The sequence below is a fragment of the Nyctereutes procyonoides genome, unplaced genomic scaffold (assembly GCF_905146905.1).
Source record: "Nyctereutes procyonoides isolate TBG_1078 unplaced genomic scaffold, NYPRO_anot_genome, whole genome shotgun sequence".
Taxonomy (NCBI): domain Eukaryota; kingdom Metazoa; phylum Chordata; class Mammalia; order Carnivora; family Canidae; genus Nyctereutes; species Nyctereutes procyonoides.
The window spans coordinates 13,033,928-13,058,773 of NW_026575044.1; the positions used below are offsets into that span (position 1 = coordinate 13,033,928).

The following is a 24,846-nucleotide window of genomic DNA, read 5'->3' on the forward strand; positions in this document are numbered from 1 at the left end:
GGTGGAAATAATAACTTAGAACTACAATGAAAATACTTCCACGTTTATTATGTTATTGGGGGAAGGAGGAGGTATGTCTACATGTGTGATGAGAGGGAATACAGTAGATTAAATTCTCCTCTTTCACAGAAGAAAGTCAACAGTTATCAAAATAGCATCAGCCCAAAGACCTGAAAGTGGCACCTCTGGGGAATAAAAATTGAGGGCTTTAGAAATAATTTTGTTGTTGCCAAATCTGTTTCACATGAAGCACCTTTTAACACAATCTGGTAGGAAACACTTCTTGTCTTTGTGAGCTATGCAACCTCTTTGGTAATTTCTGAGATGAAATAAGAGAAATAATTTTTTAGCAGCAAATTTATAGAGAAAAAAATTAAGGTCAGATATTATTGCAATACTTTCCAAGTTATTCCCTATATTATTTCATTTTTATACTAGCATTTTGCTGCACCAAAACTACTAAGTGCTGGGATGTATTCTGATAATCTAGAAACTCACCTAGTGTCTAAGTACTGAGCAGTATGAGTACTGGCTGGGTGATGAGAATGTGAATACATAATCACATAAGGTCAGCCAAGGAAGCCTTCACATGATACAAGATTTGAATTACCTTCGCAAAGAAGAAAGGACTGCTAAGTTAGAGCTGTGACCCATGCAAAGGCACCGAATCTGGAGTGAATAAATCACTGGCAAGCAAACTACTACTCAGGATAGATCAGGTGTGCAGGCAAAGCTGAGAATAAAATCTCCCATATTTTGAGCAGGGAAATCAGATGGTAACTTAAAGATCACCCATTTTTGGAAAGATCTCGTATGGGGACAGCTGGTCATTTTCTGTAAACAACTATAAAATTAGGACTAAATATGTGGTTCCAGAAATTTCACACCAGGATAGCCGAAATCAATGGAGATGAACCCCCAAATGAACAAGCATAACGTAAGAAAATAAGGGCCTATATAGAGTCTCAACTGACATTATTGTTAAAAGCTGGTAAAAAGAGAAAATGGGAAGTCACAAATGAAAATGGCACCACAAAAGCTGAAGTCAGAAATATTTGTAGCATTAATCAATATTATTGTAAGAAAAGAGCAGCATATAATTTGGTGTTCTTTCTTTCCTGGATGTTCAATAGCACTGATAGACCAATAGCACAAAAACAAAGATACAATAGATCATGTATCTTTGTTTAGAATCCAGAAAGCAGTAAAGTGACCCCTGGAAAACAGAAGCAATTGACCCCTGAACAATACAAATTTGATCTGCAGCGTCCACTTAAAACATGGATTTTTTTGGATAAATATACAGTCCAGTTCTGTAAACATATGTTCTTTTTCTTATGATTTTTTCTCCAGCTTCCTTTATGAATATAGCATATAAATACATAGAACACACAAAATATGTTCATCAGTTATTTATGTCAATAGTAGGCTGTTGGTAGTTTTGGGGGAGTTACATGTTCTGTGTGGATTTTCAAATGCATAGGGGTCGGCATTCCTAATCCCTGCATTGTTCAAAGGTCAACTGTACACTAATTTTCCCTACATTAAACAGTCTAATGTTGGCTGCTGATGATGTACACTAACTTGCAATGCAAAATTATCTCATTTAAAATGTAGCTTTATATCTATGGGTATTTTAAGAATTTCCCAAGGCTGACAGGAAGAAATTTTATTTCCCTAGTTATTAAAAATACAACAAAAATCCTAGCAATTTGGTCGTTTACCCAAGGCAATAAAATAAAATTCTGGAGTTTAGCACACAAAGATGATGACTATGTCAAAAACTATCACTGTATTCAGAGATCAGCAAAAACAGACACATCAATCTAACAGGGAGCTCATAGAATACACACCAGTGTCCAGTGGAAAGTTTAGTCTGGGTTCCTCTGGCACTGCTGTTCTAGTTGGAAGAGATGTAGTTTTTCGTTGTTAAATACTTGGAAGATTTAAAATGTCACCGTTTACCCTTTTTCTTTTTTTTAAATTTGAGTGTCTGTTCTTTTTTTTTAAGATTTTATTTATTTATTCATGAGAGACAGAGAGAGAGAGAGAGAGAGAGAGAGAGAGAGAGAGAGAGAGAGAGAGAGGCAGAGACACAAGGCAGAGGGAGAAGCAGGCTCCATTCAGGGAGCCCGACATGGGACTTGATCCCAGGTCTCCAGGATCATGCCCTGGGCTGAAGGCAGCGCTAAACTGCTGAGCCACCCGGGCTGCTCATGTTTACTCTTTTCCATCACTTTCTAACGTAAGTAGTAATGAAAATTTTTCTTCATTTTGTTTAGGAATCTTTTTTGATTTTTGTGCCATTATAGTCCTTAACAGTGCAAGACACACTTGCCACAAATTTGTGAAACCTGTACTTCTCTTGTTAAACCTAATCTTGGTATCAAATCTGTTGATTCTAAAATGCGTATTTTTTCGTATTTTAACATCTGACATCAGAATGGTCTTATAATTGGCAGCATTTCTTTTTCAGATAGCTTAGATGCTGTGAAACATAAAAGGGTGGACTTCTTTGATTTTGTTTAAGATACTGTAGAGACTTTAAGATGTTACCAAATTCAATAAAAGCTTTTCTGGGGGAAAAAAGGCACTGCTAAAATACTATACATACAAGTTGATCAAGATGCATTCTGATTTCAAAAATGTTAAAACTTGAAACTGTATCTTAGAGTCAAGGAAATACTGTAATGGAACCAAATTTTTCATGTATTTATTTAGTGCTCTACATTTCTCCAATGAATTAAATACTTGATGTTTTTCTCCAGTTAATCCAGAAGCTATTATCAAAGACTAGGCTGCTTATCAATAACCTTCAAACTGGAAGGAACTTAAGACAACAGAACCTTGTCTTCCTTTGTCAATCAAATTATTCAGTGGCCAAAGTTAAATTAAGAAATTAGGCTTTTAATTAGTATCTTTTTAAATTTTGTTATCTGCAGCTCTATAGACCGAAATAATTAATCCTAACTATTCTCAACTGATTACAGTCTAACACTGCTGCTACAGAAAACTGTTGGCCACGAGTCTCAAGTAGGACTTCTTGAGGCAACATGAGATTTTAAGGACACCAGGGGGTATTCTTACTACACAGCCAAAGTTCAGAGAGATGGCACTAGACCAAAACCTTTCTAGAATCCTTTCAAAGTTCAAAAACTAGAAGTCAATCATGAGAAAACAATCAGACAAATGTGCATTGTAGAACATTTTATAAGCCATCTGCCCTGATTCTTCAAAACACCAAAACTGTATGAAAGAATGAAAAAAGTAGGGAGAGAATGTTCTAGGTTAAAGAGACAAATATTTAAGGGCAGCCCCGGTGGTGCAGCAGTTTAGCGCCGCCTGCAGCCCAGGGCGTGATCCTGGAGACCCTGGATCGAGTCCCACATCAGGCTCTCTGTATGATGCCTGCTTCTGTCTCTGCCTCTCTCTGTCTCTATGAATAAATAAATAAAATCTTTAAAAAAGAGAGAGAGACAAATGTTTTATTAGATTCAAAACCCTATCCCCCACCAAAACAAACAAAAAACCTACAAAGACATTTTTAGGATAACTGAGAAATAAGAATATAAAATGGAATGTTAAATCCCTGGGAAGTGATAATACTGTGATTATACAAAGGACAAAATGTCATCATATTTGCATTTTACTTTTAAATGGTTTAATGAAATAAATAATGTGTGAAGGACATACAACACACGTTTAGAGAGAAAGAATGAGCACATAAGTAGTGAGAGAGCAAAGTGGCAAAATAGTTAATGATGGGTGATAAAATCTCTTAAACAATTCTGTCTATGTGGTGTGGACTGTTTATAACACCACATACAGAGAGACAGTTAATTATCTGCAGGTAGAATTACAACAAATTTTAAGACTCTTAGCTCTAAGAAACAAATTGAGGGTTGTTGGAGGGGGGACAGGGTAACTGGGTGATGGGCATTAAGGAGGACACACAATGTAATGAGCACTGGGTGTTGTATAAAACTGATGAATCAGGGGATCCCTGGGTGGCTCAGCGGTTTAGCGCCGGCCTTTGGCCCAGGGCGCGATCCTGGAGTCCCGGGATCAAGTCCCACGTCGGGCTCCTGGCATGGAGCCTGTTTCTCCCTCCTCCTGTGTCTCTGCCTCTCTCTCTCTCTCTCTCAAATAAATAAATCTTTAAAAATAAATAAATAAATAAAATAAAACTGATGAATCACTAAATTCTACCCCTGAAACTAATACACAGTATATGTTAACTATATTGAATTCAAATTAAAAAAAAAATAAAAATAAATTAAAAAAAGAGTTATAACAAATCTTAAATTCTCTGGGTATCGGGGATCCCTGGGTGGCTCAACGGTTTGGCGCCTGCCTTCGGCCCAGGGCGTGATCCTGGAGTCCTGGGATCGAGTCCCACATCAGGCTCCCTGCATAGAGCCTGCGTCTCCCTCTGCCTGTGTCTCTGCTCCCCACCCCTCCCTACTCATGAATAAATAAATAAAATCTTAAAAAAAAATTCTCTGGGTATCCTCCCTTAGATGTTCACTTGGAAAGAAAATAAAAATTTCTTTTAATATTAGCCTGAGCAAAACAATTAGGAAGAAAAGCCTGTTCCCAGGATTTCTATACTACATCTTAAAAGCCAAATAGAACAGCTTTTCTGATTCTGTTTTTGATGATCTGTACCATTGTTTTCATTAATATGGGAGTGGAATGATGGTTACCATGCAGCCTGATGCACTACTGCAAATGGCTACCTTTATTACATACTAACTTCACATCACTTTATCAATTTTCATTCCCATTAAAATGGTCTTAAGTTAAAAAAAAATCCTAATCTCTTCTGTTGAAGGTAAATATGAAGCAGTGCATTTTCTAGCACTACCATAATCTGTACAGAAAATACACTTATTAAAAAAAAAGAAAAAAAAGAAAAAAAAAGAAAATACACTTATTTCACAATGACACTTATTTTCTCTCCTTTACTTAGAATACTGCTGTTCTTAAGAATATTTCATTTACTTAACAAATACTGAGTATTTATATTGAATCACAGACTACAGAAGGCCACTGGAATTCCTGATGAAATGGAGCCTAAATTCAGTGCCCAACTGGCCCCTCCAAAGACAATTCCAATAAAATCTGTAAGTACAACCACGTTGCATGGGAACTCGGAAGTACTACCCAGTCAAGTGCAGAGAAGAGCCAAAGAGACTTTTCTGACATAACTGACACTTGAGGTGTATCCTCAAGGTACAGATCTGTTCTAGAAGGAGAGAAGGGGAGGCTACAGAAGCAGCAGCACATGCTCCCAGAGGCCTAGGATATTTGGGAAACTCAACAGCTTCATGATGCCTGCTTCGATCAAGCTTAAGTACAAGATGCTAGAAGTGGGTGGTTGGAAGAAACCTCTATCAAAGGTTATCTTTTGCTCCTAGTCTCAAAAATTGTGAGATTGGATCATATACATTGGCCATCCTTTGAAGCTAGGACCTTCTCCCGTCCCAAAAGAATCTATGCTGCTCTGCTGAGTGGAGTATGCAGGTGCCTCTGGTCACTGTTAGGAAATAATGATGAGTTAAATGGTGGAAGCTGTTTAAGATCCCTACTTGCTGCCCCCTTGCAAAAGGTGTCAACCCTGGAGGTTCTCAAAATAGTTTCTTAAATCTGGCCGGTCTGAGAAATAAAAAAATGTAGAACATTGCAGGGGGTGGGGGGGTAGAGTCTGAACACTAATCTAGGACATCTGACACTTCAAACAATCGCCTCATAGTTCTAATTAGTCACCCTGCTCCAATCGCTTCACTACATTACACGTCATTTCTTTTCTGCTGGGAATGCTCTCTTTCCTTTACTAAGGATAAACTGGATAAAAACTCATTATCTTGAGGGAGCCTCTCTGATTAAATGCTCCCGATTAACCTCAACGTTCTTGTATTTCTTATCTTTGCAGTTGCCATCCTGGTGCTTTCTAAGTTTGCTCAAGAAGGGGTGTGTGTCCATTGTCTTCATGACACTGTGGACAAGGTTACTGATTGAATCCCTTTCACTTCAGGACTAGAATCTGTAGGAGAAAATGAATAGTCCCCTAAATATCATAATCTCCTACCTGTAAGTACCTGTTAATAAAATCAACTTAATGATGCAATGGTGGGGAAAAACCCCACAAATCAACAATACAGAGAATATATTCTCCATCAGGCTGCAACAAAGAGCTTTGGTTCTCAAAGTGAGGTCTAGGGACCCCTGGGATTCCCAAGATCCTTCCGAGACTCTGAGGCCAAACTATTTTCATAATACTAAGACGTTACTTACCATTTTTACTCTCGTTCCTCCATAACATTACAGTGGACCTTCCCAGTAGCAGCATGACACCTAACAGTTTTTCTGACAGCTAAGAGAGTATGTGTTGTCTCTTCCTGTGTCTTCTAGGATTTTCTAAGGTAAGCTTATAGGGTCCTCAATAACTTTTAAGAGTGTAAAGATGTCCTGAGGTTAAAAAAAATTTCAGAACTACTGGCAAAGAACAAGAGATATGAGGAAGACAGCTTGCCTATTAAAAAGTAATGGTTTCTCATTTTCCTTCATATTTCCTACCAATCAACCTTCTCTATAAAACTGTCCCACACACTTGTGTTTTTTAAAAGAGATTTATGTATTCATGAGAGGCCAGAGAAAGAGAGGCAGAGACGTAGTCAGAGGGAGAAGCAGGCTCTTCACAGGACCCTGGGATCCCAAGCTGAGCCGAAGGCACTGGCCCAACTGCTGAGCCACCTAGGCATCCCTGTCTCACATATTTGAACAAAAGATGTAAAAGGAACTATAAACGGGTAACATATTTAACTTGCTAGAGTGCTCTAGAGAAATATATTGGGATGAAAGTACATATGTATTTTGCTACCTACCAGAAAATTTCATTCTAGATAATGAGCAAGACTTCTGAATTTAACCCTCAGTCATATTTATGTCCTAAACCACTAATAGGATTCTATTAAATTTATAGGAGCTCCATTCAGACCATACAGGAAGAAATTTGATAGGATCCCTGTAAAACAGCTTTTAAAAAGCCTCCCACACTCATTTTTCAGTGAGTGAGAACACTGTGCTCACAAAGTCAAAGTCAAACACTCAAACTTGGCTTAGATTTACTCCCTAACTAGCGGTAGGACCTCACTTCTTAACCTTTGCCATTGTCAAGGGGGCCTAGGTGACAGTCTAACGCTGCATCAGCACAAATCTGTCTGATTTACGGGAAAAACAACTCAAAGTACAAGTTTTGTCACTTCAAAAGCTGTGTTCTGCCAAATAATTTTAAATACGATTAAATCTTTAAAGAACTACTTCTGTGTAACCAGGATTTCTAGGCTCTGGGTACATTTTTGGAGCAATAGTCAATGGGAGGAAAAATGACCAAACAAACCAACAATTCAATAAGGGATCTGGACAATCCCTTGGAAATAACTAGACTGGAGAGTCAAATTTCAATTATTCATGGCAACAGAAAGCAAAGACTATCATCAACTAAATGCACAAAGCAGAAAACTGTTATTTTTAGCAATTTCAACTGAGGGCAAATCTTTTAAAGAAAATACAGAGTAATAAGTACATGGTTTGTGTGCCTGTCCTCAAATTTTGGTGCTAACCGTAGTTACAATTGAGGTCCTAGTGAGGCATGTAAACCGGGAAGAAAGAAAAGAACCCAAACATCCAAACAGTACATAAACTAGATCATCAACCACTAAGCAGATGACATTTAGCTTTATGGAAACTAATTCTATTCTTAATTAATATCACTCTTCCAAGCACGTCCAGCCTTAATCCCACTAAACACACACACACACACACACACACACACCCTTAAAATGAAGGGAGCTATGTAATGTGTACTCCAGATAGTAGCATATATACTAAAGTTCCTTGATTTTCTAGCAAATAGCTCTTCAGGTAGAAGTAAAGCACCTACCAGGCACTGTTTATAGACTGCCAATTTCATTGAGACCACAATTAAATTAATGCTGACATCTAGTGGCAAGAAAGAACATCTTTTATAATGCTACCCGAACTGTATCTTATGACACCAAACCAATCAATCTGAAGCCAAAGACACTTTCAAATGTCCACAAAACATTATCCACTTAATCTAAGAATTATCTATTAACCTCAAGTAAACAAAGGAATAAGAAAATAGTTCCCCATTACTAAACCTGAGGGAAAAGACTCCTGAGACATAAAATTGCAGAATCTTTTGTGGGGTGCGGTGAAAAGGAAGGTAGCACAGGGGATGGGAAGAGGCTCTTTATGAAAAATCTTTGAAGCAACAAAAGGCTAGAATAGATGACTGCTTTACAGTTAAGAATGCAACTGAATATTTCACTTGAAAGAGATCTCATTTATTAATAAACTGAGGGATGTATTTTAACTCTCTCCCCTGAGAAGCTAGTTTTTTCCCCCTTAAAAAATGTCTTAAAAAAGTAAATGACTAACAAACAAACAAACAAACAGTTTTCCCCCCACACTTACAAAAAACAGAACTGGGAATATTTCAAGCTTTCCAAAAGCCATTGTCTGACTGAGGCTCAATCCAATCAAATGTTATGCCCAGTTTCCAGACACCATGAACCTCGATCAAAGACCATCCTTTATAAACACCGGAAAAAACATTTAAGACTCTATATGGAATTCTAGGATGACATGTATGGGAATTCAGGGAGAATCAATTTTGAAATATGGCTTTTCCACCGAAGAATCTTCCGTTCCTGCAGACTGGGGGGTCGGGGGTGGAGGGGCAGAACCGCTGGGTTCACTGGAAAAAAAAAAAACCTTGGGTCATCAGTTTGTGCCAAAATTTATAAACTTTCTTTAAAAAGTATGGTTCCCTTTCAAAAGCGCAATTATCATCCCGTTAACACTGCAAGTGTACACCCAGAGTGTGGCCCGTGAAGGGGAAAATGCTGTCCGCTGTACATTCAGAAATACGTCTTTGTCCTCTTAAAAACAATCCCCGCACAGATTTAGCCCCTACACAGAATCGGTTGGCGATCTCTTCAACACGTCCACCTCCTTCGATTTCCTTCCCACTTAAGGATAAATTGCCCGACAGGAAGCAAAACACGTCCCCGAACCAAGCGGCTCGTCACCCCCTCCAGGGAAGGCGGGGGTGGGGGGAGGGGGCGAGGTCGAAGCCCACCGGCTCGTCGGTCCGTTCTGGAAACCCCTCAACTCCTGAGACTTGAAGCTGGCGGGTGGGCGTTAAGTCACTAGTTAGCACACGAACTGCGAGAAACCAACCCTGTCCAGGGGCGAGGTGCTCCCCGAGGGCGGGAGAGCCGGGCGAGGCCGAGCCGGACGCGCTCTCGGTGGGCTCTACGTTACGGGTCACCTGGGGAGCCGGCCCCCCCCGGAGCTCACGCCCCCCGGGCCCCTCGGGCCTCCCGGGCCCCCCGGGTGTGGGGAGGCCTCGTCGACCCTTCTCCATCTTCTCCGACTGGGAGACCTGGGTCCGGGGCTGCGGGGGGCCAGGCTGGGGCACAGTGCGCGCTTCCTGCCGACCCACCGAACCTGGCCGGCCCGGCCGCGGGGCTGGGCGCCGGAGCACCCAAGGGGCGGCCGGAGCCGCGGGCCGGCGCTGGGACGCCCGGCTCCCGGCGGGGGCAGCGAGCCCCCCAGCCCCGCGGCGGGAAGGGGACGCCTCCGCCGCCCGGCGCCGGCACCCCGCGTACTGGAGCCGGCTGCGGCTCCCTCCCCTGGGGACGCGCTCCCCGCTCCGCCCCTCCCCAGACCGCGGCCGGCGGAGGGGGCGGCGGGGGTCCCGCGGGGGCCTCACCAGGCGGAGCTGGCTAATTTCGTCGTAGGACATAAAGCTGAGGATGTTCTCGATGGCTACGATGGGCAGCGCCACCAGCGTGTTGTTTTGAGGCAGCTGGTCGGGAGCCAGCGCCGGGGCTGGGGGCGCCTGGGAGCCCGGCTGCGGGGCTGGGGGCGGGGGCGGGGGGGGCAGTCGCTGGGCAGAACCGACGGCCGAAGAGGGGCCGCCGTCGCCGTGGCCGCCGCCTCCTTCCTCAGCCATCCGCTCCTCCGACGCCGCCGCCATCTTGGGGGTTTGATTCCTTGCCCCCACTGCAAGGGGACCAGGGGCGCTTCCGGTGCGTCACTTCCGCCCCGGGCCGCGAGGGGGGCGGGGCCGCCGAGGGGGCGGGGCCGCCGAGGGGCGGGGCCTGCGCGGAGTGTGGCGGCGCGAGCGGGTCTCGGGGTCCGCGGTCCGGGTGGCGGGGTGGCCGGGCCTCCTCCGTCCCGGGAATGGGGCCTTTGGAAGCCCTCGGACCCGAGGCCGGCAAGACGGGAGGGCGAGGGAGCCCTGCCTGCCCGAGTGCAGCCCGCGGGCGCGGCTTTCGGGGCGCGCCTCCTGACGCGGGCGGGGAGTAGTGTTGCCTGGCGAGTGTGGACGCGACGTGGGCAGCGCGTGGTCGCCGGTGCCGTCAGGCGGTCCCTTCAGGCGGACGGCGGGGAGTGAGTACTCATCAGGGCTACCGGGCGGATGGACCTGGAAAACACCGTGCTGAATGTAAGAGGCCAGACCCACGGGGCAGCATTGGGGTGGGGGGTGCGGGGAGGCGGCACGGGGCGGTTCGCGGGGCTCCGGGGGCCGGGAGTGGGGCGGGGGGAGGGGAGGGTCCTGCCCCGGGATGCAGGGGGAGAGGCGGCGTGCTTGGGGGGGGCGAGGGTCCTGCTGGGGGATGCTGGGGGAGAAGCGTCCTGCTTGGGGAGGGGCAAGGTGGGAGGAGGGAGAGGCATCCTGCGTTGCTGGGGGCCGGAGGGTGAGGGATGGGAGAGCGAGAGGCAGCCTGCTGTGGGGACGAGGTGGGGGGTCCTGCTGGGGGATGCAGGGGGAGAAGCGTCCTCCTTGGGGGGGGGCCGGAGGGAGAGGGATGGGAGAGCGAGAGGCAGCCTGCTGTGGGGACGAGGTGGGGGGGGTCCTGCTGGGGGATGCAGAGGGAGAGGCGTCCTGGTTGGGGGGGGCAGGGTGGGAGGAGGGAGAGGCATCCTGCGTTGGGGGGGCGGGGTCCTGGTGAGGGATGGGAGAGCAAAGGCAGCCTGCTGTGGGGAGGGGGTGGAGAGGGAGGTCCTGCTGGGGTAGTAAATCCTGGGCAGGCAGAGGATTAGTGGGGTGGGGGACAGGGTGTGGCTGGGGAGGCCTGCAGAGGGGAGGGAGTGGCATGCTGTAGGGGTGAAGGGGCTTCAGGGTTGGAGAGCTAGGGTGCACGATCTTGGGAGTATGCTAAAACTAGTAAGTTAAAGTGATTGTTACACTGAATTGTGTCTCAATAGAAAATTGATTGAGGCAAGAGTCATCAAAAAAATGCTAAAAGGAGAAAGTAAAGGTAGGTGGAACGTAATATTTAGGTGGTCTCAAAATAACTCCCTACAAATTGCATATTACTTGCAAAAATAAAAAGTTTGCAATAGAGAAATTTGGTGGACACTACCGTAATCAAATCATTAACATTAATAGCCAGCGTTTTGAGAGGAATGGACACCACATACCTCCTGATATGATATCCTCAAAAGAAGTGACACTAGATAGTATTCCTGAAAAAAGAAAAAAAGGAAGCATAACCGTTATTTGAAATGGGCCAATCTGGCTGATTGTTCCATGCTCCTCAACAACATCATCATGAAAGACAAGGAATGGAGATTCGTGCCAGGTTAGGAGAGACTGAGAAGGGAAGGTAATTGCAGTCATGGATGATCCTGAATTGGATTCTGGATTAGGAAAAATACCTAAAAACAACATTATTGTGACAATTGGCAAAATTTGAATGTGGATTATGTATTAGATAATATTGTGATCATATTACATCTTTTGATTTGGATAATTTTATTGTGCTCTTGTCAGAGAATGTCCTTGTTCTCAGAAAATACATATTGAAATATTTAGGGGTGAAGGGGCATATCTCAATTTGATCTTAATAGCTCCATAGAGAATGAGAGTAATAAAGCAAATATGATAACTGTTAACAAGTGGTGAATCTGGATGAAGAGTAGACTTGTACTATCTAGCAATTATTTCAGAATGAAAACTTTTTGGAGGTAGTATTTGTGAAAGTCAGTAAAGGGAAAGGTCACCAAGGTGGATTCTGGGTGCAGAAGGGGAGGCTGAAAGAGGCAGCCCCGTGACTCAGGGTCAGTGTCAGACCCAACAGAAGAACCCTCAACCAGGAAGAATCCTGAACTCCAGGCCCCAGTGGGAAAGATGGGCACTACAACTCCCGCAAGAAGTGAGCACCCCTGCAGCTCAGCCAGTGACAAGTCACCATCACCCTCAACTCTGCCTTTTCTCCAGCGGACTTTGGTTCAGAACAACCCCTCCCAGCCTCCTCCTCTTTGCCCATAAAACAATGTTCGTCTCCTTTGTTGGTTGGACTTGTCTATGGTCTTGCCATAGCTCGCAGGTCCCAAACTGCCATTCTCTGCTATTCCACTTTCGCGGGTAAAGTGACTAACTTTTATTTTTAAGGTAACAGTATTTCTGGGTTTTTGTATCCTCATCATATCCCATAAGAAAGATCAGGGTGCACAGATGACTGAATCTTGAAGCTTTGTTTTCTTAGCCCTGGGTCTTAATCTCAAAGTCTCCAGTGTGTCCCTCTTTTTGCAGCTCTGGTTTGGAACCTAAGGGTTACGTCATAGATGCAGAAATTGCAGGAAAAGCTAAGAGTGAGAAGGGGCTAAGGCAAGGGGACAACTCAAGCAAGATTAATGGGGTGGGGGGGTGACACTGGGAGGGTTGTGGGTCAGAATGGGCACACTTCCAAGTGATGGGTAGTAAGGAGGGCACGTGATATAATGAGTGTGGGGTGTTTTTTCTTTTTCTTTTTTTTTAAGATTTTATTTATTTATTCACGAAAGAGAGAGCGAGAGAGAGAGAGAGAGAGAGGCAGAGACAGGCAGAGGGAGAAGCAGGCTCCATGCAGGGAGCCCGATGTGGGACTCGATCCAGGGACCCTGGGATCACGCCCTGGGCCAAAGGCAGATGCTCAACTGCTGAGCCACCCAGGTGTCCCTGTTCTGGGTGTTTTATGCAACTGCTGAATCACTAAATTCTACCCTTAAAACAAATAATAAACTATATGTTAACTAACTGAATTTAAATTAAAAAAATTTTTTTTAATTTTCATTTTTATTTATTTATGATAGTCACAGAGAGAGAGAGAGAGGCAGAGACACAGGCAGAGGGAGAAGCAGGCTCCATGCACCGGGAGCCTGACGTGGGATTCGATCCCGGGTCTCCAGGATCGTGTCCTGGGCCAAAGGCAGGTGCCAAACCGCTGCGCCACCCAGGGATCCCTAAATTAAAAAATTTTTTTAAAAAGAATTGACACTCTTTGCCCCTTCACTGGCTTGTAAACAACTGGTCACTTGTCTATCTTGTTGCACACTGAAACCCTTTGGAGTTATTTCTTTAGTTTTTCTGCCCCCACCATGTTTAGCATTCCCTAAATGCTTTATGCCTAAATGTTTCTGATACATTTGCAAATTTATGAAATGTTTGTTCATTGTCACGATAGATTGTAAGTTCCCTTTTCTACTTAGGATATTGCTCTCTCTTCATGAAACCTATTACAGTTTGGTCTGAGATGAAACCTCATTCAAGTTTGATTTCTTTTAAAGATTCATTTATTTATTTGAGAGAGAGTGTATGTGTGTGTGTGCATCCGCGTGAAAGCAGGGGTGGGGAGGGGTAGAGGGAGAGAATCTTCAAGCAGACTCCCTGCTGAGCACAGAGGCCCTAACTGGGTTCAATCCCACAACCCTAAGATCACTACCTGAACCAAAACCACAACTGACTGAGCTATCAGACGCCCCCAAAACTGATACTTTCTTAATAGACTGGATTGAAATTGGATTTCTTTAAATGAAACTATGCCTTAAATACATTATGGCAACTCTCCTAAAGGAAACCCATAGAAAATCCTTTAAAAAGTGAATCGTTACTCCCTAACTTAATTTGTTCTGTAAATCCACTAGTTTCATATAGTTTTGCTTGAAATGGGTATATGAAAAAGCCTTCCTATTCCCTTATCTCTCCATCTGTGGTTAACCAGTTGACCTAGGGCAGGCTGACCACTCATCTGCACAACCAGTACAACTTTGGAAACAATATAAGCCACTTCCTGCCAGTAAGCTCATTCAAACTATCCTCTGTTAATGGATATCTGGTGTCCTTGTATTCCCTACACATTTTTTTTTTAGTAGAGAAAATTTCAAAACACACGGTTTCTTCGTTTCAATTATTAGAATCAATGCTTTGAAGATTATTTCCAAACAACAACAACAAAAATACTTGTAACTAACATAAATACTTGAACTTTCAGGAGTTCTGGGTTCTACGTGAGGGTTTTTGCCAGCCACGTACTGTAGGACCTTTGTAAGATAGTGATCTCTAGTGTAGGATGCAAGTATGCATCTCAAGATCTATGTGTTTCTAGTTTCGTGTTTACATGAGGGAATAGCATACCTTCCTTCTTTCATCTCACAAATATGAGGATGAGCAGATACAACAAATAGGTCGAGTTTTGCATTCCTCTGATTAAAGATGTTCAAGTCAAATTACTATAATGTAGAGACTGTATGTTATGTGCACTATTTTGGTCCCCCTTATCCACTTGCCTTCCTGTGTGTTGGGCGCAGTCAGGTGTGGTGAAGGGTGATCTGATCTATGGCACCTCCATAGGAGAAAGGCCTTTATATATGAAAAAGAGGAAACCCTAACCAGACATTGTTTCTCCTGTTGGTTAGCAGGTTTATAATATCCAGAGAACGAAGAATGAGCTCATAGACTAACTAAAAAGAGGCTTGAGAGTTTCTACAGATTGTAATTAGCTATGTTTTTCTTTTTTAATTATAAAAAAATTAACAAAACTTACCATCTTAAAAAATCAAAAACAAAATTAATTGAGCATCTTGACCATTTCGAACTGTACAGCTCAGTAGTGTTAAATATATTCACACTGTTGTGCAATCAATTCCAGAAGTCTTTCATCTTGCAAAACTGAAACTCTACACCCATTAAACAACTCCGCATTCTCTGCTGCCCCCCACCCTTGGCTGCCACACTTCCACTTTCTGTTGCTATGAATTTGACTACTCTGGATACCTCATCTAAATCATATTAGAATTTGGTTCTTTGTGTGTCTGGCTTATTTCACTGAGCATAATGTCCTCAAAGTTCACCTGTGTTGTAGTGTGTGTCAGAGTCTCCCCCATTTTTAAGGGCTGTATGATATTCCCTTGGAGACATTCACAGCAGTGGGATTCCTAGGTCATACAGTAGCTCTATTTTTAATTTTTTGAGGAACCACCAAAAGTTTCCAGGACGCCGTCGGGCTGGCTGTCATTTATTACCACCTAATAAAACCTGAGTTATGAGACCTTTGGATGTGTATCGGGGCCATATGCTTGTGGGATGATCGCCAACATGTATCTTGGGGAGGACCAGAGATAAAGAAGGTTTCCAAAGGGATTTTTATCTGTTAAAGAGGACTTACAAGATCCTGGGGGTCAGGCTAAGATTACCCTTAGCAAAGTTTGAACATCGAGGCGGCTGAACTCGCAGAGAAAACTCACCCACCCTGTCTCAAGGATTTGCCAATGAGCCGTAAGTTGCAAGGAAATTTATTTTTTTTTCTATATTTCTTTTACTTTTGCTCCACATCGGTTTTGATTTGCATTTCCCAAATTATTAGTGATGTTGAGCATCTTTTCACATGCTTGTTGGCCATCTGTGTCATCTCTGAAAAAAGTCAGTTCAAGTCCTTAGCCCAGTTTTTTTTTTTTAAGATTTTATTTATTTATTTATTTGAGAGGGAGAGAGAATTTCAAGCAGACTCCTCACTGACCACAGAGCCCAGTGCAGGGCTGGATCCTACAACCTACAAATCATGACCTGAACTGAAACCAAGAGTCAGACGTTCAACCAACTGAGCCACCTGGGCGCTCAGTTTTAACTGGACTCTTTGTTTTGTTGTTGTTGAGTTGTATGACTTATTTGTATATTTTGTATATTAACCTCTTAGCAGATACGTGATTTGCAAATCACTTCTCCCTTTCTGTAGGTTGCCTTTCCACCCTGCTGATTGTGTCCTTAGATGCACAGAAGTTTTCAAGTGTGGCATTGTCTGTTTTTTCTTCTGTTGCTTGTGCTCTGGTGTCATATGCACAAAACTATTGTCAAATCCAACATCATGATTTTTCCTCTATGATTTTTTTAAGGAAAATTAGAGTTTTAGATCTTTCATTTAGGTCTCTGATCCATTTTGGGTTCATTTCTGTATATGACATGAGAAGGGGTCCAACTTCCATCCTCTGCATATGTTCGTTTGTTCCCTGCCCTCTGTTGAAGCAGCTGCCCTTTCTCCATTGACTCGTCTTGGCAACCTTGGCAGAGATCATTTGACTGTATGTATGAGGGTTAATTTTTGGGTGCTCTCCCCTATTCCCCACAGGCTGTATGTCTTGTCTTTTTTTTTTTTTAGATTAATTTTTTTAAAAATTTTATTTGAGAGAGAGAGAAATCATGGCATGAACGGTGGGAGAGGCAGGGAGAGAGGGAGAAGCAGACTCCCCGCTGATCAGGGAGCCTGATGTAAGACTTGATCCCAGGAACCCAGGATCATGATCTGAGCCAAAGGCAGATGCTTCACCGTCTGAGCCCCCAGGTTCCCGCGTATCTATCTCTCTACTAGTCCCACAGTCCACAATGTTTTATAACAACTTTTGAAATCAGGAAGTGTGGCTTACAACTTTGTTCTTTAAGTATCTTTTTTAAGACCCATCCTGTGACCACTGAGTTCCTGGTCGTACCCAATGCCTGAAATGCTATCATTAGATGCTTGCTTTTTTTTTTTTTTTAAGATTTTATTTATTTATTCATGAGAGACCTAGAGAGACAGAGACACAGGCAGAGGGAGAAGCAGGCCCCATGCAGGGAGCCTGACCTGGGACTCTATCCCGGATCTCCAGGATCACACCCTGGACTGAAGGGGGAGGTAAACTGCTGAGCCACCAGGGCTGCCCCATTAGATGCTTTCTTATTCATTTAAAGTTTTGACACTATGGAAAGATAGCTCACTAACCTTCATTTCAGCAAGTGTTTATTAGTGGCTAAATGGATAAGTTGCTGGGAGGACACCCAGATAAATAGTGTTTCCCACCGTCAGGCTGGGGACCAGGTTGCAGCATTGGTGGCCACAGGGATCTGCCGAACTGCCCCCACTGAGCCGGCAGGCTGGCCTTCTGCCTCCTCACACCCAGTCTTGCTAACGTTGCATACTTGGACAGAAAAGTCGAATTTCCTGGGTCCTGCCATTAACAGAGTGTGCAAAGCAGAGCATGAAGTAGGTGGTTGGCCGGCAGGTGAAGGAGTGTGTGTGCACACAGGGCTGCAGATGACTTTGGTTTTGAATCCCTTTAGAATGCTTCTCCAGTTTTCAGTGTATTTCCCCTGAGCCCCCAAATCACTCTTCTCACCTGCTTCATAGATCTGGGCTCTTGAAATGTTTTTCCTTTCTGGAGAGCCATTGCAACAGGTAAGGGGTTACTCGATGGCTTCAGTGTGCCGGCCTGGCAGGCTCCTTGGGACCAGTGGTTGTCAGCCTCCCCCAGCGTCTCCCAGAACAGGTTGCAGCACAGCCCCCCAGCGATGGCCCGCCACCCCCCGAGCCATTGCTTTGCCCTCCAGCAAAGTCTGGGCTTCAGCCCTACGGGACCCCCTTCCTTGGAAGCTATATCTCAGCCTCCTGTATCAAAGGCTGTGCTGCTCCTTATATTTGCTGTGCTGCAGCCTATAGAGTCCCCTTTGCTGCTGACTAGCCAGGGTCACATTCCCATCCCTGCTCTGGTCATGAAATCTTGGTGTTTGTGTGAAATGGACTGCCGCCGTCCTGAACAAATCCGCCACGATGGCCACTGTGCCCAGACACTTCCTGGAGCTCAGTGCCCACCCCATTCTTTCCCTCAAGTTAACCATACCCTTCCCTGCACCCTCAATACACTCGTCTTTTATGGGCCAGGAGATCTGACTGTGACACACACTGATTCTTGAGCCCCTGTGGGTCCCCCGTGTACGCCTAGCCTGTAAAAGCAGGTCCCCAGGCAGGTGGGATGTGGAGATCTTTTCTGGTGGACGCCCAGGACCTGTTTCCTCCCAAAGGGCCCTTAATAAACCAGTTCTCACCCAGCTGGACTTGTCAGCCTTTGATTTCCATCTCCCATCTCCTTTGGCCTTTGGAGGTCATTTTGCTCACACACTCCCACAGAACGATATTCATGTCTCCCTGTTCAAATTACTGTCTGGTTTCTCTCTCTTCATTGGACTCAGACTGATACAGTTGTGAGATCCTGTTTTTACAGTGAAAATCTTTCAAGAACCCTAAGACAAGTCTTTTCCAGTAAAGCCAGGTAGACAGCCCAGGACGCGCCTGTTCAATTTCCCTCTGGTTCCCTAAGGCAGCTTCTCTAAAACCGAGTCTGTAGACACGTGACAACCATTGCTGTGGGCAGTTGGGAGCATTTGGAGGTAGAGACTCGCTCCATTGTGTGTTTGGGGAAATAAGTCTGGAGACCAGATTGGAAGGCAGAGAGCTGGTGTGGAGGGGTGCCAGTTAGGAGGATGGTGTAGTGGTCAAGGGAAGATAAGACTTTGAATCTGAATTAGAGCAGAAAAGAGAAATGCAGCCTTAAACAATTGTTGAAATTGACAGGACTGAAACAAACTGACAATACTTAAGGACTGGGAGCTAGCAATATGGTTCTGGGGAAAATTAAGACCACATTGTTGCACAAACTTGGAAGTCTGGAACCGAAGGCCAAGGAGTTCTTGAAACATCTTTGGTGCAAAAAGGTAGTTTTATGAAAGCTTGGGCACAGGACCTGTGGGCAAAGAGAGCTGCTGGGGTCATGAGGGGTGGCCCATTACATACTTTAAGGTCAGAAGGGAGTTAGGGAGGGGGTGAGTCTCTAAGGAGTTTGGAAGCAGGGTTCCCAGGACCTGAGGGGGCTAGCTGTTTATTACCGTCTAATAAAATCTGAGTTGTGAGACCCTTCAGATGAGTATCAGCAGGTCATGTGGTTGGGAGATGATTGCCAACATGTATCCTAAGGTTTAGAGATAAAGCTACCAAAAGAATTTTTATATGTTCAAGTAGACTCACAGGATCCGGGAGGGTAAAGCTAGGATTGCCTCTTGCCCTTAGCCAAGTATTTATTTGGTAAGATTTTATTTATTTGTGAGAGACACAGAGAGGCAGAGACGTAGGCAGAAGGAGCAGCAGGCTCCCTGCGAGGAGCTCCATGTGGGACTCGATCCTAGGACCCCAGGATCACGACCTGAGCCAAAGCCAGATGCTCAACCACTGAGCCACCCAAGTGCCCTGCTCTTAGCCAAGTATTAATCAAGGCAGCTGAGGCAGGAAGGTCACCCTGCCTGTTTCAAGGACTTGTCAGTGGGCTGTGGGCAGTAGGGAAACTTAATTTTTTCTTTTGCCTTCATTTCCTGTGTCAGGATGACCCACGTGCCATTGAGGGAGGTGAGAGTGACAGGAAGAGGCTCCAGCTGGCATAGGAGGAGATAAAATGCATCTGACTTGGGGCATCCAAAGAATGATAACCATAGCTCTAATTTACTGAATAGTCACTATGTGCTGATGACGTTTCCATTGTCCCCGATTCTCTCTTTATCTTCTGTTTTTAAATGTGCCTGGGATTTTGTATTAATCAGGCACTGTATGACAACAGACACAGAGACAACCCCTTGGAGGAAGCCTTTGCCACCTGCACCCCCGAGGGAAGGGTGTACCAGGCCGCCCATGCTAGGGATGTGGGGGAGCAAGGGGAACGGGAAAGTCTGGCCCAGAGCCTTCACGTGACTTTCAGAGGGAGGAACAGGTGAAGCAGGACGGGCAAGTTGAACAAGTTTAGGGTTGCCTAGTTTGAATAATTTCGGTGGCTCTGTGTTATAGGAGGGTCTGGTTGTCTAGGACCCGGCCCTGGGGTCACTTAGGGCAAGGGACAGTCAGAGGCTGATGAAAGGAGGTGGGTGGAATCTGGACAGTTGGTCTAAGGCCCAAGGTCGAGTTCAAAGGCAAGTTATTTGCTCTCTCTGGGAACGTGCTGACCCTGCAAGGGACAGATGAGAGAAGCCCCAGATACCAAAGCATCAGAAATATGGAGAGAACATGAGGTCATGTCCCTCTGCTCTCAAGGATCCTCTCCCTTCGGTCCTTGCTGCTCACACACATGGTCACTTTCTGTGCCTGCAACTTTCTATATCTTTGTCAAACATGTTCCAAGCATCTCTCTGGTCCCCTCACAATCCTCAGAACCACGGACCTCCCCTTCCGCCCCGCTGGCTTGTATACGGCCTCTCAGGCTCAAGGCGCCTTCCGGCCTGATGTCTCAAGTCCTGGACTCCATTTCTCCTGGCAGGGACATCTACTTGCTTTGTCTCACTTCTAGCTAAAATGTGCTTAGCGTACTGTCAGCGCCTGCTATCTACTTAACCTTGCCTGCGCTATAGGGCTGAGCATGCTGCTGCTGAAGTTTTGAAATATAGGTGCAGTCTGGAGCCGACCAAGAAAGAATTCTTGAGACATCTTTGGTGCAAAATGATGGTTTTATTAAAGCCCAGGGACGGGACCCATGGGCAGGAAGAGCTGCTGCCCCGGGCCTGTGAGGGGTGGCTGCTTATATACCTGGGAGTTGGGGGAGGTAAGGAAAAGGGAGATTTCAAAAGGATTTTCATAAGCTAAAGAGGACCTACGAGACACTGGAGGCCTTGCCATTGTCAAGTTAAAGATTGTTTTTCCCTCTAGCAAGGCACCCACATTAAGACAATTGGAAGCCTCCTGAGGAATCCACACATATCTCACCCTGGACGGGGTGGTTCGTGGGGTATCAGCTGTGCTTTGTCCTCAGCTAGCCCTGCTGCCCCCATTACTGCCAACAGATATGCTACTGTGCTGACCTCACTTTAAATTCACGATCATGACCCCAAGTGAGCCCCAAGTGAGCCTCCCTGCTGCTCTGCAGTCATTGCTTGTTTCCCAAATTCACTCCAACCGCCATTTTCCTGTGTGATTTCTTCCTACCCTCCCTTCTGTTCTCACATCTTCAGTACTTCCCCCCCCTCCACCTCATGACTCCATTCAGTGGTGACCTGGCTTCTTACATCAATGACAGAACAGAGGGGTCAGGAGAGTCTCCACCAGTTCCCAGCCCACTGTCCAGCTGTGCTGCACCTGCCCGCATGCTCCCCTTCTCCTCCGAACTTGGTTAGTTCCTGACATGGGAGACCTTCCACTTGGATGTTACATCCCACCTTCTCTCCTCTGCTCCAGGACTCACTCCATCAATCCTCCTCTCTCACCTTTACAATTTCTGTCTTTACCTAATATTTCTGTTCAGGTACACTCACACCGCTGGTTTTCCTATCTTAGTAGAAAAACCTCTCCACCCCCTTCCCCTTTCAGCCACTGCTCCAACTCCCTCCTTTCCCTCCCAGCAAAAGTTCTTGAAAGAGTTGGTTGTGATTTTTGCCTCTAACCTCTCTTATGTTCTCTCTTGATCCTGCTCCAACTGGGCTTTTACTCTGAGCGCACCTCCAAATTTGCTGTTATTAAGGTTTCTGGGGCCTATGTATGAATCGCCAAGTCTAATGGCCAATTTTCAGTATTCATTTTACTGGACTTGTCAGGAGCATTTGATGCATTGATTGCTCTACCCTCTTTAGGACACTTTGTGCACCTGCCTTCATGGCACCTGCCAACTAGGTTTTCCGTCTACTTACTCGTCTCTCTTTGTCCCCCTGATCCCTTAAGATTAGAGTCCTTGGAGCTCAATCCTTGGACTTCCTCTCTTCATTGTCTACATTTGCTGATCTCACCCAGTGCCTTTAAAATGAGTGCATCTCCAGCCCAGTCCACGTTGTGAGTCTAAGATTCAGATATTTCACAGCCTAAGGAAATGTCTTCCTCTTTATGTCTAGCAGGCATCTCAAATCTAGTGAGTCCCTGCATTGCCATATCTCTGGCTGAGCTCCATCAGACCCGCTCTTTCCACAGACTTCCTCATCTCTATTAATGGGGCTTCACCTTCCCCATCACTCAGGCCCCAGAACTTGAAGTCATTCATGAAAAACAACGATTTTATTCACACAAACTTTGAGTATCATAAAATTCACCCACTTAAAGTATACAACTCAATGGCTTTTGGTGTATTCACACAACCAATACCAGTCAATTCAGAACACTTCATCTCTCCAAAAAAGAGACCCTGTGCTTTAGTTGAAGCCATTCTTGACTTCTCTTTTGTGGCCCACCTGGAGTCGATCAGCAAGCCCTGTGGGTTCTGCCTTTAGGCAGCATATTCTGAATATTCCATCTCTCACCATGTCCGCTGAGCATCCAAGCCCCATCACCTCTTGCCTGGGTCATCGTGACTACTTCTTAGCTGGGGTACCTGCACTCTCCCTGGCACCCCTTGAGAATGTCCTAACCAGCAGCCACAGTGATGTCCCAAGGCAAACCGCATCCCTCTGCTTGGTGGTCTCCACCCCACTCAGGAAAAGCCAAAGTCCTTGCAAAGGGCCACAGACCTGGCAAACTTGGGCCCATGACAGCTCTGACCTCACTTTTACTCCTGGGCTTCAGTCACTCTGGCCTCTTGTCCCCCCTGCCAACACTCTCCATCTCACAGGCATTCTCTCTGCCTGCAAAGCCCCTCACCCAGATTCTCCTGTGGTTCGCTTCCCACACAGTGGATTTACCATGAAGCAAATACAGCTCAAGCCTCAGCCTTCACTTGCTGCTCCTCTCATTTTCAAAGAAGCTTTTAGTGAAAGGGGATGAGGGATGATGAGTGGGTAGCAGGACAGCTGGATATTTGAATCTCAACATTCCAGGTAAGTCTTGGGACAGCTAGACATAGCCTGCCCTTTTGTCCAATACTATGGATCAACACATTTCCAAATTGCTCAGAATCCTGGATCAGAAAAATCTGGAGCATTGGATAAAAATGAAGATTCCTAGGCCCTACCCAAGATCTACCAAATCAGAAGCTCTGAGAATCTTTATTGTAAATAAGCTCCGCACCTATTTCTTTCCTTTTTTAAAAAAAAATTTAATACCAGTTGGTTAACATATAGTGTCATATTACTTTTAGGTGTATGATAGAGTGATTCAAAACTTCCATATATTGCCTGGTGCTCATCAGGACAGATGAACTCCTTAATCCCCATCACCTATCCCACCCATTCCCCACCAACCTCCCCTCTGGTGATCAGCAGTTTATTCTGTATAGTTATGGATCTGTTTCTTTGTGTCTGTGTCTCCTTTTTTCCTCCCTTTTGCTCGTTTGTTTTGCTTCTTAATTTCCACAGATGACTGAAATTATGTGGTCTTTGTCTTTCTCTGACTGACCTATTTCAGTTTGCATAATACAGTAGCTCTATCCGTATGGCTCCAAATGGCAAGATTTAATTTTTTATGGCTAAGTAATATTCTATTATATATACCACTTCTTTTAATTAATTAATTCTGAGAGAGAGAGAGAGAAAGGGAGAGTGAGAGAGAATCCCAAGCAGGCTCCATGAATAGTGCCAAGCCTGACACAAGGCTCAATCTTACAACCTGCCCGCAATCATGACATGACCTGAAATCTAGAGATGGACGCTTAACTATTGAGCAATGTGCCCCAATATATCACAACTTCTTTATCCATTCATCACTTAATGGACACTTGGGCTTCCATGTCTTGGCTATTGTAGATAATGATGCTATAAGCATTGGGGTGCATGTATCCCTTTGAATTAGTGCTTTTGTGTTCATTAGGTAAATACTAGTGCAATTACTGGATCATAGGGTAGTTCATTTTTAAAAGATTTTATTTGAGAGAGCATGAGAGAGAGAGAGAGAGAATGAGAGAGCATGAACAAGGGGGAGGGGTAGAGGGAATAGGAGAAGCAGACTGCTGAGCAGGGAGCCAGATCCGGGACTTGATGACCTGAACCAAAATAGACGCTTAACCAACTGAGTCACCTAGGCACCCTGGATCATAGGGTAGTTCTATTTGTAATTTTTTGAAAGACCTCCATAATTTTACAGAATGACTGTACCGGTTTGCATTCCTACCAACAGTGCAGGAGTGTTCCCCTTTCCACACATCCTTGCCAACACCTGTTGTTTCTTTTGTTGTTGATTTAGCCATTCTGACAAGTGTGAGGTAGTATCTCATTGTGGGTTTGATTTGCATTTCCCCAGTGATGAGTGATGTGTGGAGCATCTTTTCGTGTGTCTGTTAGCCATCTGGATGTCTTCTTTGAGAGAATGTCTGTTTATGTCTTCTGCCCGTTTTTAATTGGATTATTTGTTTTTTAGGTGTTGAGTTGTATCAGTTCTTTATATATGTTGAATACTAACCTTTTATTGGTTATGTCCTTTGCAAACATTTTCTCCCGTTCTGTAGGCTGCCTCTCGGTTTTCTTGATGGTTTCCTTTACTGTGCAGAAGCCTTTTGTTTTAATGAAGTCCCAATAGTTTGTTTTTGCTTTTGTTTTCCTTTTATTTTCCCTTGCCTCAGGAGACATATCTAGAAAGAAGTTGCTATGCCCAATGTCAAAGAGGTTACTGTTTGTGTTCTCTTCTAGGATTTTTATAGTTTCAGGTCCCACATTTAGGTCTTTCATCCATTTTGAATTTATTTTTGCGTGTGGTATAAGAAGGCTGTCCAGTTTTATTCTTTCGCTTGTTGCTGTCCAATTTTCCCAACACCATTTGTTGAAGTGACTGTCTTTTCCCTATTGGATGTTCTTTC

General features: G+C 44.7%; 2 protein-coding genes across 4 annotated transcripts in view; one reads left to right on the plus strand and one right to left on the minus strand.

Moving 5' to 3' along the window:
* FBXO28 (F-box protein 28) overlaps positions 1–10,085 on the minus strand; it is a 32,583-nt gene extending 22,498 nt beyond the window's left edge. Inside the window, exon 1 of the mRNA XM_055324484.1 lies at positions 9,806–10,085. Coding sequence (XP_055180459.1) covers positions 9,806–10,072 — 267 coding nt within the window. The 5' untranslated portion in view covers positions 10,073–10,085. The remainder of the gene's footprint in view (positions 1–9,805) is intronic.
* A 120-nt stretch (positions 10,086–10,205) lies between these two features.
* TP53BP2 (tumor protein p53 binding protein 2) overlaps positions 10,206–24,846 on the plus strand; it is a 120,688-nt gene continuing 106,047 nt past the window's right edge. For 2 of the 3 annotated variants that reach the window (XM_055324477.1, XM_055324481.1), the window contains exon 1: positions 10,206–10,543. The gene's annotated coding sequence lies outside the window, so the exon portion shown is untranslated. Of the gene's footprint in view, positions 10,544–11,307; positions 11,361–24,846 lie in introns of all 3 variants that reach the window. The other variant, XM_055324478.1, reaches the window with a different exon arrangement.